Source organism: Camelus bactrianus, chromosome 1, assembly GCF_048773025.1.
Source record: "Camelus bactrianus isolate YW-2024 breed Bactrian camel chromosome 1, ASM4877302v1, whole genome shotgun sequence".
NCBI classification, from domain to species: domain Eukaryota; kingdom Metazoa; phylum Chordata; class Mammalia; order Artiodactyla; family Camelidae; genus Camelus; species Camelus bactrianus.
In genome coordinates, this window is record NC_133539.1 from 60,090,021 (window position 1) to 60,105,623 (window position 15,603).

General features: G+C 48.8%; 1 protein-coding gene across 1 annotated transcript in view; it reads right to left on the minus strand.

The window, feature by feature from the left end:
- The window catches only part of ITGB5 (integrin subunit beta 5), a 105,365-nt gene that overhangs the window by 57,080 nt on the left and 32,682 nt on the right, over window positions 1–15,603 (minus strand). The window contains exon 5 of the mRNA XM_074364825.1: window positions 9,588–9,756. Within this exon, the coding sequence (XP_074220926.1) occupies window positions 9,588–9,756 (169 nt within the window). The remainder of the gene's footprint in view (window positions 1–9,587; window positions 9,757–15,603) is intronic.

The window sequence follows — 15,603 nt, forward strand, 5'->3', positions numbered from 1 at the left end:
AAGAGTGAAGACAGATGTGCTGACTTGTTCGCCTCCAATGTCTGGCCCCAGATAGCCTGGGGCTGGGGGAGAAACAGGAGTCACGGAGTAAGGATATTGTTTCTCTGTTTAAGGACATGAGCCTCCAGCCTGTGGGGCAATTTGGTTTCTGGGGTTGGGTGGAGTCACACCCCGGGGCTACCAGGTCTGACAAAAGAGGAAGGTCACTCAAAGGACCAAAACCAGCTTCCACCCTTCCCAACCACCTCCAGAGTGCCCCTGGGTCCCCTTGAACAGCTGTCCCACCCCACCTGGACTTTTATGTACTTGCTAAGGTGGCTCCATAGGGAAGCCATTGGGAGCCAGGGAGAGCTTTTCTAGGCGCCAGCTCCAAGCAAGGTGAGCCTGGCACACAAAACGAGCGTGGATGGTAGAGTTCACGGTCATGGTGGCCAAATACAAATCCAGCTTAGAGGGTGCACTGCTGAGAAGAGAAGACAGATGAGAAGGGGCCACTACAGAATAAAAGCACCAACACATTACTGGACAGAAAAGATGACTGGGAGGAAATACATAGCACCTGGACTTTGGAAGGAACCCCAGAGGCTGGCTTATCCAAGCTCCATCCAGTGCAGGGATCTTTCATCTGGCACCCCCACAACGTGGGCTTGGGACCCCCACACAGACTCCCTGCCACACCTGACAGCCTGCTCACTGCTGAGCAGAGATCCTTGTTAGAAAACTCTTCCTTGCGTTGAACTCAAACCTGCTTCCTTGTGGCTACCAAGAACATGCCCTGGAACAGCCAGAGGCGTCCACTCTCCTTTCAGTAATGATGTCTGAGGTCAGGTAACACGCTTCTGCCTGCGGTGCTGCTCCTCCTGGTTAACCTTTAACCACTCTGAGGGGATGTGGTTTTCACACTTGGCACCATCCACTCACCCGTCTCTGCTCTCTTGCTAACACCGTCTGTCTTAAACACGGCCCAGGAGGAAGATGCATTCCCTGAACGTGGTCTGGCTGCAGAGGACGGCGGGGCTGGGACTGCGGCCTGCAGGCCCTGGAGTGCAGTCCTGTTTGGCAGCTGAATCTCCCAACAGGCTTGTGTTAAGCCTCTGGGTCCCCACATCCATTTCACAGTGACTGGGTTACACACAGGGGCCAAGGCAGAGCATCACAAGGGTGAGAGGGAGGCTCAGGGATGCCCTATGGGAGGGGGCAGGAAGGGCCTGGAACACAGCGTCCTAGGAATCTGAGAAAAGCCGACGTCCCACCCAGCTGCCTTAGAGAACACGGGTGGGGGCCTGCCTGAATGCGGGCTGGCCCGTTCACCTTGGCTTCCCCGTTTGGAGGCAAGGCTCACAATACTCTCTCTGGTAAAAAGTGTTCAAACACAGGGGAGGCCTAGACAAGATGTTCTCCAAAGAGCAGTTTCACTGAAGACAGAAACACTAGTTTTAGATGACATGATTTTCTGACCTTGACGTCAGTCTAAGTAAGATCGACGGTCCCCCAAATACCTGGGTCCTCTAGCTGGGTGTCGACACAGTCCACGGGCCTTCGTTGTCACTGAAGAATCACCAGCCACATGCCCCCTCACTGCAGAAAAGGATGTACTGTCTGAAAAAGTGTCTCCCCAGCACTTTCTGCGAGAGCTGAACACCAGAACCCATGGCTCCGAGGCGCCCTGATTTATGAATGACAAGGCAGGTACGGAGTTCCCATCTCACAGACAGAGAAGCCGAGGGCAAAGACAAGCATGCTCACTCAAAGGGCCGGGATCCAGCAGCACACTGACTGAGCGACGGTACCCGTCGTCCCCCTAGAGAACCCGAAGGCTGCCAGAGCCATGTCATAACTGTGTCTGATAAACAGGAAACTCTTAGCTCCAGAGAACAGCACAGCTGCCTCCCCCGGGACTGATTCAGTTCTGGCTCTACTACTGGCAAACTGGGTCACGTGGGAAACTGAAATGGTCCTTAGACCAGGACTTTGCCCGCTTTGGAAGCACATTCCTCCCACTTCTCTGCTCCTGTGTGGCCACAAAAGATGGCAGGCACTTTAATGTCAAGGTTAAAAACTCTATCTTTGGAGCCAGGAGACGGGTACAGTTCCATCTTTGGCTCTGTCATTTTTAGGTGTAAGACCTTCAGGGAGTGACTCAACCTTTCTAGACTTATTTCCTGATCAAAAGAGGACAGTAAAGCCACCTTCAAAGGATTAAGTAAAATAAGCCCAGTGAAGTGCTTGGCATAGAGCCTAGCTCTCACGGAGCGTTCAGCCAACAGCGATCAATAACATCAGTGGCCGCAGAGCCTCAGGGCAGACGTGGGGAGGCAGAGACCAAGGTGACCCCTCGAAGAGGAAGCACGCTGGGATTCAACCATGGGTCCTACAGGGCCAGACCTTTCACAGAGTTTGCGCGCTCCCGCTGGTACCTTACATTGCTGTGCAGGCATCTGCCGTCCGACGGCAGTGCTGCTTAGGACAGGAGCTGGGGCTCAGTCATCTGTGCATCCCACAGCAGCTAATGAGGCATCCTACACACAGCAGGTGCCCAACAAACTCCCCAAAATCCTAACTAAAATACCCTGCACACTGACCTTTCAGGCAAGCACAGTGAGGAAACAGTTCGGGGAAGGAAATGAGGAAGGAAAGGGGGCTGGCCTGACCAGCCAAGGGGCAGACCCTACCGTGGACCTGAGCTTGGGGACCGAGGAGTCTCAGTTCCAAAAAGGCACATAAGGAAAAACAAGGTGGGATGTTCTCTCTGTGATGTGCTTCGCCATCATGCTGACATTCAAGCCTATTTCTGTAACTCTGTAACAATATACACGTTCTCATTAGTAGTTTATTGATTATGCTTCCATCCGGGCTTTGCAATGAAAGATCTTTTTAAAAAAAACTGTCTATGGTTCAACGTAAGGAAAGCAAAAATACTGTATTTCTCCCCTTGGGGGAAAAGAAGTCTTGGCCTGTGACTCAGGATTTAGACGTTCATCTGGAGCCCAAGCCCCAGCAACGTGCGGCGGAACACGTCCGATGCAGACTCCATGGAGAGGCCAGTCCAAACTGAAGAAAAACGTTTGTAGTACATGAGGCTCAACCAAATGAGTTTTCTACTTTTATAGGAGAAACAATCAATAGTCAAATACCAAACTTAATTGATAGTCATAATTTCACATGGTTCCATCTAACGTTTACAAACAGGTTGTTCTATTTGTCTTCTAGCGGATCAACAAGCTCAAATCAAATCCCTGAGGATGGGGACTTTTTCTTATCTTTCCTTAATTTTCTCCATCATACCTGTCACTGAGCCCTAACCAGGCATGCTGTAAACATTCCCACATTGGAAAGTATTGCCAAGTAATAGCCCTTCTGGTTCCACTGTAGTGGACATGTGAAGCACTGTGAATGACGTGGAACCTGGTATAGCGGAAGGGTGGCGGAGCCAGGCAGACCCTGGGGTCCTGAACTTCAGAAGCATAAAGGAATCAGCGAGAACAAAGCATCTGTTTGGTCACCAAATGTTCAAGGAGAGTATGTTGTGTGCAGGCAGTGAGCTCGGTGCTGGGGATACATGGTTGTGACGAAGCAAACAGACGTGGTTCCCTGCCTTCGAGGAGCTTCCTGTCTCAAAGGGGAGGCAGACATTGCTCAAGGAGTAGCTCAAATAAAAATAAAATGTAACTGGTGTTGATGTGACCAAGGGCCTGCTGCACAGGACTCTGACCTCTTTGGGAAGATCAATAAAGGAAGGCTTCCCTGACACACAGACAAGCAAGCAGAGGTCCAAAACATAAGCAGGCAGAGATTAAACATCAAAAAGAAAACCATGCTCAGGGGAGAAGGAGGGATGCATGGGCAGTGAAAATGCTCTGTATGTTGCCACAGGGAGACATGTCATTAGGTATCTGTCCAAACCCATGCAAAGTGCACCACCAAGAATGAACCCAAAGTCAACTATGGACTTTGCCTGATAATGCTGTGTCAACAGTGGTTCATCGATTATGACAAATGCTCCATCCTGGTGAGGGATGTTGGTAGTGGGGGAGGCTGTGTATGGGGGAGGGGCACATGGGAACTCCGGTGTATTTTATGTTAAACAATTTTATTTTTTAAGAGCAGTTCTACAGCCACAGTAAAGTCTATTAATTGGAAAAAAAAAGAAAAAGAAAAAGAAATGCAGGAATACAGGGGAGGAGTATTCCAAGCAGAGGAAACAGCGTGTGCAAAGGGCCTCACATGAGTCAGAGTAACAGATTCAAGGTCACTGTGGCTGAAATGCAGAGGCCAGGGTGGAGGCTGGGACACTCAAGAATCAATCCTTCTCATTCCTCTTTGCCAAGTGGGCATTTAAAGCAAAAAGGAGGCCATAACTTGAACTGACATTCTTGCCAGGTATGGAAATCCAGCCTCAGTCTTCGCAGGGGCCTCCTAACCTTCCCAGCATCAGCCTTCCCTGCTATCATCAGCCAAGGGCGCCAGGGTGTGCAGACACCTTCCAAGCAGGGGACGGAGGTTTACATTAGAGGATGAAAAGCCACAAACTCTCACTTGTACCCTGTTGACAATTCTGAGTTGTGACTCCGTCTGTGCCCACCCTCGTGTGGAACAGGCAGCTGTGAGCAGGGCAGTGAAGCCTAAGTACAGCACAGTCCACGGGCAGAAGGCCAACCAGGGAAATGCCACTCCAGGGGCCAAAACAGCTGAGTGATTCACAAGCACACATTAAACCACAACCATCTGTGAAATAGAAAGCCCAGGAGAACATTTACCACCTTCGACAAAAACACTGAGCAGGCCTGGGTGGGGGGGCCTGCGTACCTGCCACACAGCCCCCAGCTCCATGGGCCGCAGGGACATCTGACACTTTCACAGGCTTCAGAGACAGTGAACCAGAGGAAGGGCAAGCAGGTGAGGTGTGTGAAGCGCAGAAACCGTGGTGCGTTCGGCCAGTAGAAATAGTTCACACTGGCCAAGACAGATCACCCGGACTGCGTGCGCACAGGACTCATGGGGGCGCCCCATCGCGGGACATAAAGGCGTCAGGGCGGCTGCCTTCCTTGAGGAAAGAAAAGCAATTTCCTGTATTTTTCAACCCATGCTTGGAAAAATGACAAGTCTGAGGTCTAAAAGAAATCCGGCAACAAGTGGAAAGAAGCCAGATCAACTTCGAAGGAGGCTGGGCAGAGTGAGAACCTCTAAGAGCTGAGCCTGCCTCCAGGGACCAGGAACTCTCCACCCGCTACTGGTATCTGGGCAGCCCCTGCCCAGCCTGAAGCTCAAGCCTGAACCACGAGAGACAAAAAGCAAAGTCAAAGGCTCTGGGCACAGGGGCACAGGGCTGGGACAAGCTCTTTGTGAAATGGAGCAGCCTGGAGAGCCTCCCCTCCATCCCCAGAGAGGTCAGCGGGAGGTCAGAAGAGGCACAGCTTGAATCAGGACAACAGGGCTCTAAATCGAGTTCCCCCACTCTGCACGGTACCAGGTGATACACAGGGCTTGGACTTTAGAATCAGCTGGACCTGGTTCAAATCCTGGCTCCAACCCTAACCAACAGTAAGTATAATGCACCCTGTAAACTGGGGACAAGCACCACGAATACGCTGAAGGACTGTCATGAGAATCAGAGACAATGGATACAAGACATCTGGAGCACGGATGACTGTCGAGCACGGTGGTCATCATTCTGCTTCCAGAGGCCCGCAGAATCCGTATTCCTGCAGAACGTCTTGCTGGAGGAAGCTGTCCCTCCAGCCCCTCCGGGGCTGTGGTCTCCATTTCAGATTAGGATGCTCTCACCAGCAGAGGAATAAAGGACCCAATCTTTATGCCAAGACTTTTTACTTCATTTGCTTTGAGACTTACTCATCCACCTATTTCTGAGAGGACATACCACGCTTTAAAAATTTAGTAAACAGTACAAAATTAGGTAATCAAGATTAAAACAGAAAGTCTGTCTGAGGGATACAGAGGATAAATGTTGGGGTGCTAGAAGCTGATGCCAAAAGGGAAACAGGCTGGGGGAAAGAGATCTGACTTTCTGTCCAACGGGAGAAAGGACCAGTAGAATCTGTGCGGCCAGGAGGTACCCAGCCAGGCTCAACTTCGCAGGGAACTCCTTTAACCTGAGAGCCAGCAAAGTGGTGACTGGCCACTTGGAACAGAGTTCCTGGCCCATTCCACCCTCTGTCTCCCCAGGCCACAGGCGCTCCCTGTTTTGGAGGAGACCAGCCACGGGTCCAGTCTGAACCACTCATCACACTCCTGCCTACACAATTCCAGAGTAAACAACTTAAAGTTAACCTCTAGAAAATCTCAGGAGAGCGATAAAAGTGGTAAGGGGAGAAACTGTCACTCTGACCAAGAAAAAGTATGAACAGCTTTAAAAATAGGTTTCTAGGTAAAGGTAAAAAGTTAAGGGCAGGCATCCCCTCATTCCAGCCCAGCCCAGCGCAGCACTGGGAAAACGGCCGCAATGAGGACAGGGGAGTTCATTCCTTAGCTGTGGACACCGCTCGGTGGCCTCTCCTAACAATGGGGTTTTCTAAGGGGAAAGATGGCAGCTCAAACCTTCCACTCGTAGGGCTCTATTTATCCTAAATAGAGTCCTAAATAGAAACAAACTGTTTCCTTCTCTTCACACACACACACACACACACACACACACACACACACACAAAACAAAAATCAAAACAAACAACAGCTTCCCAAGAAGCGTTAAGTCCACCACAGGAGTGGGATTTAAGGCCAGTCACGTGCACATGCCAGTCCCCCAAGCCCCTCAAGTCCGGAACTAGCAGTCCACCCCAGGGACACCAGAGTGAGAGTGAAGTCAGAACAAAGGGCCCCCTGTGGCTGTGAGATAGGCCTGTTCCGAGCTCCGAGCTCTGTCTCCAGGGCCTGGGGTCAGAGGAAGCCCAGAGGGCATGGGGCTGCCCAGCCAGCTCCAGCCTGCAGGAGCCGCCTCTCCCACCGCAGATTACATGTCTGCTGGCTCTGTCACATTCAGTTTGCAGGATTAAGAGGAAGGGCCTTTAATCCAGCCAAATCAGGAGGAGGCAGAAAAATCAGTCAACAGAGAAAGGCATGCTTAGGGCTTTGAAGAAATCTTTAAAAATCTAATTATCAGGGAAATCTAATTAATATTAAAAATCTAAATATCATGGAAACAAACAAGAGCTGGGATGTGCTTCAAATAATGGGGGATAAAGTGGTTAGGAACGCAAATAAAACAAGATTGGCTACAAACTGGTAACTGTTCAAGATGGACCCTGGGTACACGGGGTTTTATTTCACTGTTCTCCCTACTGTGATATGTTGGAAATATTCCAACACAAATTTTAAAAATCACACATCTTTATTGTGGAAATTTAAGTAAATATAATAAAAAACAGAAGAAAATAAAAACCACACATAATCCTATCACCAGAGACAACTGCTGTTAACACTTCCATGTATTTATTTCCAATCTTTTCCATATTTTTTCTTTTGTTTGCAAAATAGAATCGTATGTCTATACTGTTTTATCACTTGCTTTCCGTTCCTCTCTTCATTTATCTTCAGTATTTTTCAAGTCCTCAAATACTCTTTAAGGGGACAACTGCTACAGTCTTTCATCCATAGGCAACTGTAACCTATTCCCAATATTTGGCTACTATAAATAAGGCTGTGGTGAACCAGGAAGAGGATATTTGTTACAAATAGGTGGTTTCAAGTGAGGAAGAAATTGCCTGCTATGTACCCAAACACAGACTGACAGCACAAAGGAACAGCAATGGCGAAGAGAAAAGCTGGGGTCTCAAAGACTGCTGAATTCCAAGCCATTAGTAACTTCCTGGGGACCAAAAGATTAAAACTGAAATCTGCTCTGAAGTGCCTCCTGGCCAACAGTAATCCACAACTGGGTGCAGGCATGGGGGTTAAGAAATCTGCCAGCATCTCCTCTGAAATGCTCAAGTCTTGAAATACTGAGTTTACCAAGGGAAGGGTATTTTCATGGGTCTGGGCTGGCCCAGGAAGGTTCTGTGGGCAAAAGAGTGAATCAAATGGCTTCTCACAGACCGTGGTGCCTCAAACATCCCATCTTGACTCATTTAATTCAACAGAATTAACTTAACTGGACATTGTGTAGGCCTGTCACTGGGCTCTGTCCTCCAAGCCTTAAAGATGATTTCCTTCCCACAAAAGAAAATCCACAAAATTCCTGAGACAGGAGATGAGAGAGCACCGACGTCCTCCCTGACTATGTGTTCCTGCCAAGAAGCGGATTTGGCGGAACATCTGGGAAGACAACACCTCATACAATCAGTCTGAATGCCAGTCAAAAATGCAATTTTATTTTCTGAAACAAATCCATTTTGGGATGCACCCAAAAGATTCAGAGCTGAACACATCCTAGCTGTGTCCCACCTGGCTTTCTTGGGCTGCTACGAAGTGTCAGGGGCCCCTGAATCAAACCATTTGACTCCAGCCAGCGGCTGGGCAGGGGCCGCTCTGTAGCCATCCTGGGTAGGGGGCCACTGTGAGACCTTCCTCCTCCCGGGAGGCCCCAAAGACACAGGGACGGGCAGGATGACACTGGGACCAAGAAGAGGACTGCAGGAGGCTGTGATGTTTTCCTCATAATTTTCTTTCCCCTTACCCGCCTCTGTCTACCATTCTGGTGTTTTATTTCAAACAGGACAATCGTGGCTCTCATTCTGTGGAGGACAGAGGGGAAGAGGGGAAGTGGATCTGTGACACACTAAGTATAGGCTCTCTGAGGTCAAACATGCAGCCTCTCCTAACAGTTATAACCTCCTTACCCCGCCCTCCCCCGATATGAGTCCCAACCACCGCCCTGGTGCTGAGCCCACCTAGATTTTCAAGAAAGCAAGCACCACCAATGACGCATCGCCTATGATGACCACTGTGGGAAAAATTTTTAAAGTATGTGTTGGGATAGTAAATTCAAGAGTGATATTTATTTTTATCTTCTGTTGTTATTGGGTTGTTTTGACAGAAGAAAATTATTTTAAGAATAAGTTATTACCAACATTCCATTTACATATTTCGCTGAGATTGGAACCTCTCAAAGCATGAGTTCATTTCTGACCTAAGTCTGTGTCCTCCCTCTGGATTCATACATCACAGAGAAGCAGGATAAAAACAAACAGAAATGCAAACAAAGATGACGTGCGATTCTCTTTCAGCTGGAGTCCCCATAAGAGCAATCTTTAACATTTACCAAAATTGAGCCATAAAGCTCTATAAGATTCTATGCATATGGCTTGACCTTTCCTTTTTTCCCTCGAAAAGAAGCAAAAAAGCCAAATGTAGAAACACAGAACAGCTGTCTTCTGGCAAAGACAACAACCCATTGTACACAGCCACACCCCGACACAGACACACACCAGCTCTGAGCCATCCCTGCACTCCGGCTGGTTTGACTGTTGTAAATTTCCCCAAGGGTCCACTGAGCTCACCCTCTGATGTAAGAGTGGACAGGAGCCACAGGCTGGGGTGGCTCAGAATCTGCCGTCTCCTGTAGGCTGTGCCAATACCCGCATTGACGCCTCTTCCGTGACCTGCCATGCAGGGACAGGGCCAGAGGGGAAGGTTACCTTGCAGACAGCCGCCTGGAGCACCGCGTCAAAGCCACCCTCCGGGGCATCGCGGTTCCGGGACACCCTCTGTTTCCGAACTTCCTCATTGAAACTGTCGACTCTGTCTGTGAGAGGCAGCAGATGGCGGAACCCAAAGGAGGGGACACAGTTGGGGAATAACTTGTAACTAGAGAGAAAGAGAAGAAGAGTCACTTTTCCATCACTGTCTCTAAATCTTAAACAACCAAGTACCCTGTGCATTTACTGAATGCCCTGAGCGACACAAACGAGTATCTACTCAACACCTATCATATGCCCCTGGGACAAGGACAGTGGGGACAACAGAGGACAGTGGGGACAACAGAGAACAGTCCCTACTCTCCAAATACAAGCCTTAAACTGTAGGCAAGACGGCATATACCAGGTTGTAAGTAAATGCAATGGACAAACGGGTCAAAGGAAGTAGAGATAACAGTGGGCTGCTGTAGTCAGAGGAAGACGTCGTGGAGGAGCCCTGAGGTGGGCCTTGGAAGAGGCAGGGGACTGGTGTCCAGGCACCGCAGCCTAGGCAGCGCCGAGGGAAGGCTCTTTCAGGCTGAGGAAGGTGGGAGATGCTGAGAGAGGGCAGTGTGAGCAGAGTGACTCTGGGAATCCAGCTTCCTACATCAATTCTGCTGCTGCACATGACAGAGGATCACAGAACCCCTCAGGTCAACCCACTCAGAGCCCACAGGACGTGCTGGCACATGGACACAAGCTGAATGCAACTGGAATGAAAGAAAATGTTCTTTCTGCTTCTTCACTCATTTTATCAACATTGGAATGACAAACCATCAGCTCTCCTAGATGCAAAGAAAAATCGTTTAGCTACAAACCATCTTCAAATGGAAAACTCTACCTGGGAATTTGGAAAAAGGGAAGTACTGCGTCTCTAGTGGAGGTTGATGCCATGTCTTTCTCCTGAAATATTGGATGCTCTCATCTTTAGCCTGCAGTAGAGACCCCAAGTGGCGCCATTCCTGGAGGAGGTTAGATCCTAGCCACAGTTCTAGATTTGGTTGGATATACAGCCAGTGAAGTAGGAAGAGGGGCCTGGCATTGTTTCACAGATGGGTTCACTAAGTAAAAGGGGAGTAAAAGCAGAGACAGGGAAGAGCGTCCTGGCCAGAGCACATGCAAAGGCCCTGTGGCAGAAGGAGCACCAAGAGCCCCAGGGCAGAAGCAGGCCAGTGAGACTGCAGTGCAGGGAGTAAGGGCAAAGATGGGCTGTGGGAAGGCTGGGGAGGCCAGCGGGACCAGACTGTGCAGGTCTGTGGCCATGTTAAAGAAGCCTCTCTTTCTGAACAAAAGATGAAAAACAAACACTAACAGAGAGGCATAAGGGGAAGACTTCATAATCCAACTCAGGCTGTGTGCGTGGGAAGGGAAACACGCTTAGCAACTGCTAGGGGCTCCCGCCTACCTGTCCAAGAAGGGTGGCCAGGGCAGGACTGAAAGGTTCCCCTACTCCATGAAAGAAGCAACCTCAGGCTTCCTAAGAGGCCATCTCATCCCCCGTCCGGGCCTCTAGTACCTGTTTCATCAGTCACTCTCAACAAGCCAGCCTGGCCAGTCAGCCCCCCTGTCATCATGGCCACAGTGCCCTCCAGACAGGGAGCAGCAGCCAGAGGCTGTCCCCGCTTGCCTTTCCTTTGCTTCGCTCCCTATTCCTTCTCCCCAAACCTTCTCTGCCCCTTGTGCCTGGACAGCTCAGACTCTTCCATAACCTGTGCCACCCAAACTGTCCGTCCCTGTCTCACTTCGCCACAAAGAGAGCAGGAACTGAGCTGAGGTCCCAGCCTAGCTGTCCGACAGAGGGGTGGCCCAGGAGGAAAGAAATAGACACACACGATCACTCCCCTGGCTCTCCCTCCACAACTTCACCCTCCATGCGGGTCCCGTCCATGGTGGAGGACTTCAGGTGTCTGAGTGCTGTCATGGTTGGTCGGGTTGGATGAGGAAAAAGGGAGGAGGGGAACAGAACAGTAACTGCTGTTCAATGAGAAAACCAGAAAAGCTGTGAAAAGCTCGGCTAAGTTAGCTCAGCATTTTCTACCGCTTCCCTTCCCTTCCTGCAAACAGTAGTGAGTAGATCCATCTTTACTGTGGAGAACTACTGTTAATAATCAGGAACTACAAAATGTGTTTGCCAGAGAGATGCTTTCATTGCAGAGAATTTAGAATAACCAAACCAGAGTCACCTCTTGGTGAGAGGAAAACAGCTTTGTCACACAGGGTCTGCTGAATGTCCGCACAGTCCTGTGTGACTAGTTAATTAATTTAACCCCTGGGAGCACTGTCGGAGTGACCTCAAGATCTGGGTGTTTGAGGGTCTCGTGCCAGGAAGCCCTCCCACCCCTACCCTGTGTCTGTGCCATAGGGCCCCAGGTTAGGCCGTGGACTGGGAGTTACTAGATTAAGGATTATGAACCAAGAAGATAAATAAAATATATATGCTTAAAGAGCCTGAGGGATTGCTTGTGTGTGTAAAAATGAATCCAATTTGAAGACGCTAGATCTAGGGATCCAGAAAACAATCTAATGCTGCAAGATAACCCTGTGAGTCATCGAGCTGACAAGGAAGGAGCTTCCCTCTTTCTCTAAACGTAGAGAACTGGTGGGTAGAGTATAGTCTTTAAAAATGTTAATATGTAGCCAAGATTGGAAGCTTAGCAGGGAAATCCCGGGTGCCAGGAACCAAGAGGAAACCATTCCACAAATGGACTCAAGAGACCAGGTGGGAAGGGAGCAGGAGCTCCCGCTGAAGGGCCCCCTGGTGTGTTGGGACCTGACAGGGCCTTGGGGCTGGTTCTAACAGGGATGGAGGAGAGATCGGAACAGGGCTCTGCGTAAAGCTGACTCCTACAAAGAGCTGCCCTGTCATTAAAATCAAAAACAGAAAGATTCCAGCCACTGGCCTGGGAAAGAAGTAAGGAAGATGCACTTCAGGCCCAGGGCAAGATGAATCACCCATGAAGATTGTAACTCCAGACCTGAACAAGTCAGAATTCATTACTTTTACAGGGAACGAACCCCCAGCTGAGAAATAAAGAGGAAAACTAGTCCCACAGTGAAACGGAGGATCCTGGCAACAGGGGACATAAAGCCACCCTGCAGGGGAGTCAGCACACCTGAGGCGCGTGATCCCCAGATGGAAAACCATCTGATGAAGAGAAGCTAATGAAAAAGCCAGAGGCCCCACGAGAAATAAGCCACCATGTTGGAATGTCAGCAAATTCAACCAACTGAAGGAAGCAGATAACAAAGTGTTCTAAAGTACTTTCAAACAAAGATATCTCAAACACTGAAGGAGAGGAAGGAATAAAATATGCCAGACCAGAATGGGATATTATTAGAAAGGAAAAAAGTCAGAAGTCTATGAAAAGATAGTATGAAAAACAGAAGTCTGAAAAAGAACCAAATAAAAAAGAAGTCACTGGAATTCAAAAACGAAACTTCAGTGTATGGATTAGAAAACTGAAGAACAAAATGGTAAACTGGAAAAAAATTTCCTACTCTGCAGCCAAGGGCAAGAGAGAGGTAGAAAATGGGAGAAAAATTAAGAAGCATGAAGTTTAGAAAGAGAAGCCTGAACGCACACCTAGTAGTGCTAGAAAGAAAAATGGAGAGAATCAGAGAAAGGAATCAGATGATGTCTGAGAATTTTCCAGAATAAAGCTGTATTTTCAGAGTAAACAAGCAGAGCAAGTTCTGAGCAATGTAAATAAAAGTACTAAATCCAACCCAGCCACCCTGGAGTGCTCAGCATTATAGAACACGGAAAGCACAGGCAAATATTAAAAGCTACCAGAGAGAAGGAAACCCATTAGATGGACAGCAGACTTCTCATCAGCTATAAGACACGCCAGAAGACAGTGAAATCTTCAAGGCGGTGAAGGAGTACATGACCTCTTGGAAGAAATATGAAGGGTAAGAAGAAATATAAATGAGGAAGGATGAAATGTATTATCTCACTTGCAAAGATTTTTACATGTGACATCCATTGTGTGTGTGTGTGTGTATATGGTGAGAACATTTAAGCTCTACTCCTATAACAACTTTCAAGTATACAATTATATACCATTTCAAGTATAGTATTGTGAACTGTCACCATCATGCTGTACATTAGGTCTCCAGGGCGTATTCATCTTATAACTGGAAGTCTGTACCCTTTGACCAACATCTCCCCATTTCCCCCACCCCCACTTCCCAGCCCCTGGGAACCACCACTCTGCTCTGTTTCTGTGAGTTTGGCCTTTTTAGATCCCACATGGAAATAAGACAAGGCACGTATTTCAACAACAGCCCAATACTTCTAACAAAAGAAAAGGTGTTCAGAACCAGAAATAACATCCTGGATTAATCTGTCAAATCCTGTTATCAGTGAACATCATGTGACTCTTCCCAGTGACACTATTCCTATTACTCAGAATAGCAATTAAACAGTTCTTTGATGATTAAATTCCTTTACTTATTAATTATTTTTCTTTCCATGGCAGCCCCAGTACTACTCACTTCAGTTCTGGCATTTCTGGTGCATTCTAAGACGGGAGGGGATGAGTCTAAGTGTTTTATCCTTTGGCAGAAACTTACGGAGCAGAAGGAGGTGGGACAAACCGCAGGAAAGCCCCAAGAAAAACTGGCTCTCTTCTCTGAGCTGCCCTGCACAGGTGGTTAGATCACCCCTCCTGACTCCTCGTCTCCCCGAAACTCCCACCACAGGGGAGAACCACCTAACAGAGGTACCACTGAGAGAGAACCCTGTGGTTTTCTCTCCACTTGGGAGGAAGGAAAAGAATAAGCAAGGTTCACAGACAGCATCTACGGAGCCATGCATGGAACACAAACTGAGACAGGAAGACAAGGGTACAGCCATTTCGGAAAAGGACCAAGGGCCCAGCCTTGAGCATGGGGGCTTGACAGGTCCAGTCAAACAAAGTGCCTACAACCTTGCGATTCTGAGACAATAACCAAACACCCACAGGAGTAAAAGATTAGCTCCATCTCTGTTCCACTGATACACATACATGGTTTCCAAGGACAAAAGCAGGACTATAAATCCACCACCCAGCAGAATCACCGAAGTCCCAGTTCCCTGAAAGACACAGATAAAGGCCTGACACACACCGCTAGGTCGTTTGGGCCGGAAGCGGGCCCCCACCAGAGGCAAACGGCTGACTACAAGCACAGGGACCCCAGACTGGTTGAAACCAGAAGGCTGGTGATGCTCAAAACTTCACCATGAAGCCAACCAATCCAAAAACTGAGCACAAGCTCATCAGGCTCCTGGGGCCCCCTCCCTCATATGGCCTTTAAAACCCCTTCCCGGAAAGTCCTCGGGAAGCTGGCACTCTTTTTCACCTTCTCGCTTGTACACAAGCTATCCTTTCAATTAAAAGCTTTGCTCGCCTAAGAGTCTTGTGGGAGCGATATGAGTATCTATGGTACTGCTGTCCAAGAATCTGGAGAGGGCCTGGTAACAAAACTAGGGAAGCCTGCCAGCTGGGAGACAGGAGGGAGTGGTAGGGACTGTGGCAGCCAAACAACATATGGCACAAACCAGCCTTTTCCAGATCTCCTTGTTTTTTTAGAAATCCTAGAAATCCTGGCTATTTCTGGTTAAATCTTCTATTTTTAACTGTTGGTAACTAATTCACAGTGCTGCAGAAACTTAGGAAGGCAAACAAAGCACATATATAGCCTGGATCAGGAACAGGAACAGCCAGATTACATCCCCCAGCTTGCTCTGCCCCACCCCACCAGGAGCAGTAGGGCATCTCTGAGGACACCCAGGGGACCGCACACGGTCCACTGCATGGATGGGGGCGATAACCTCAGCCTGCTCACCGAGCCATGGAGGCACTCCCCAGTGTGCTGTCCAGCTTCAGGAAGAGAGATCTGCATAACACAGACCTGATACTTCCTTCAAAATTCTTATTCTTCACCGGATTTCCTGTCTCCCAAGCAGCTTGTCAGTGAGACTTACTGTCTGCAG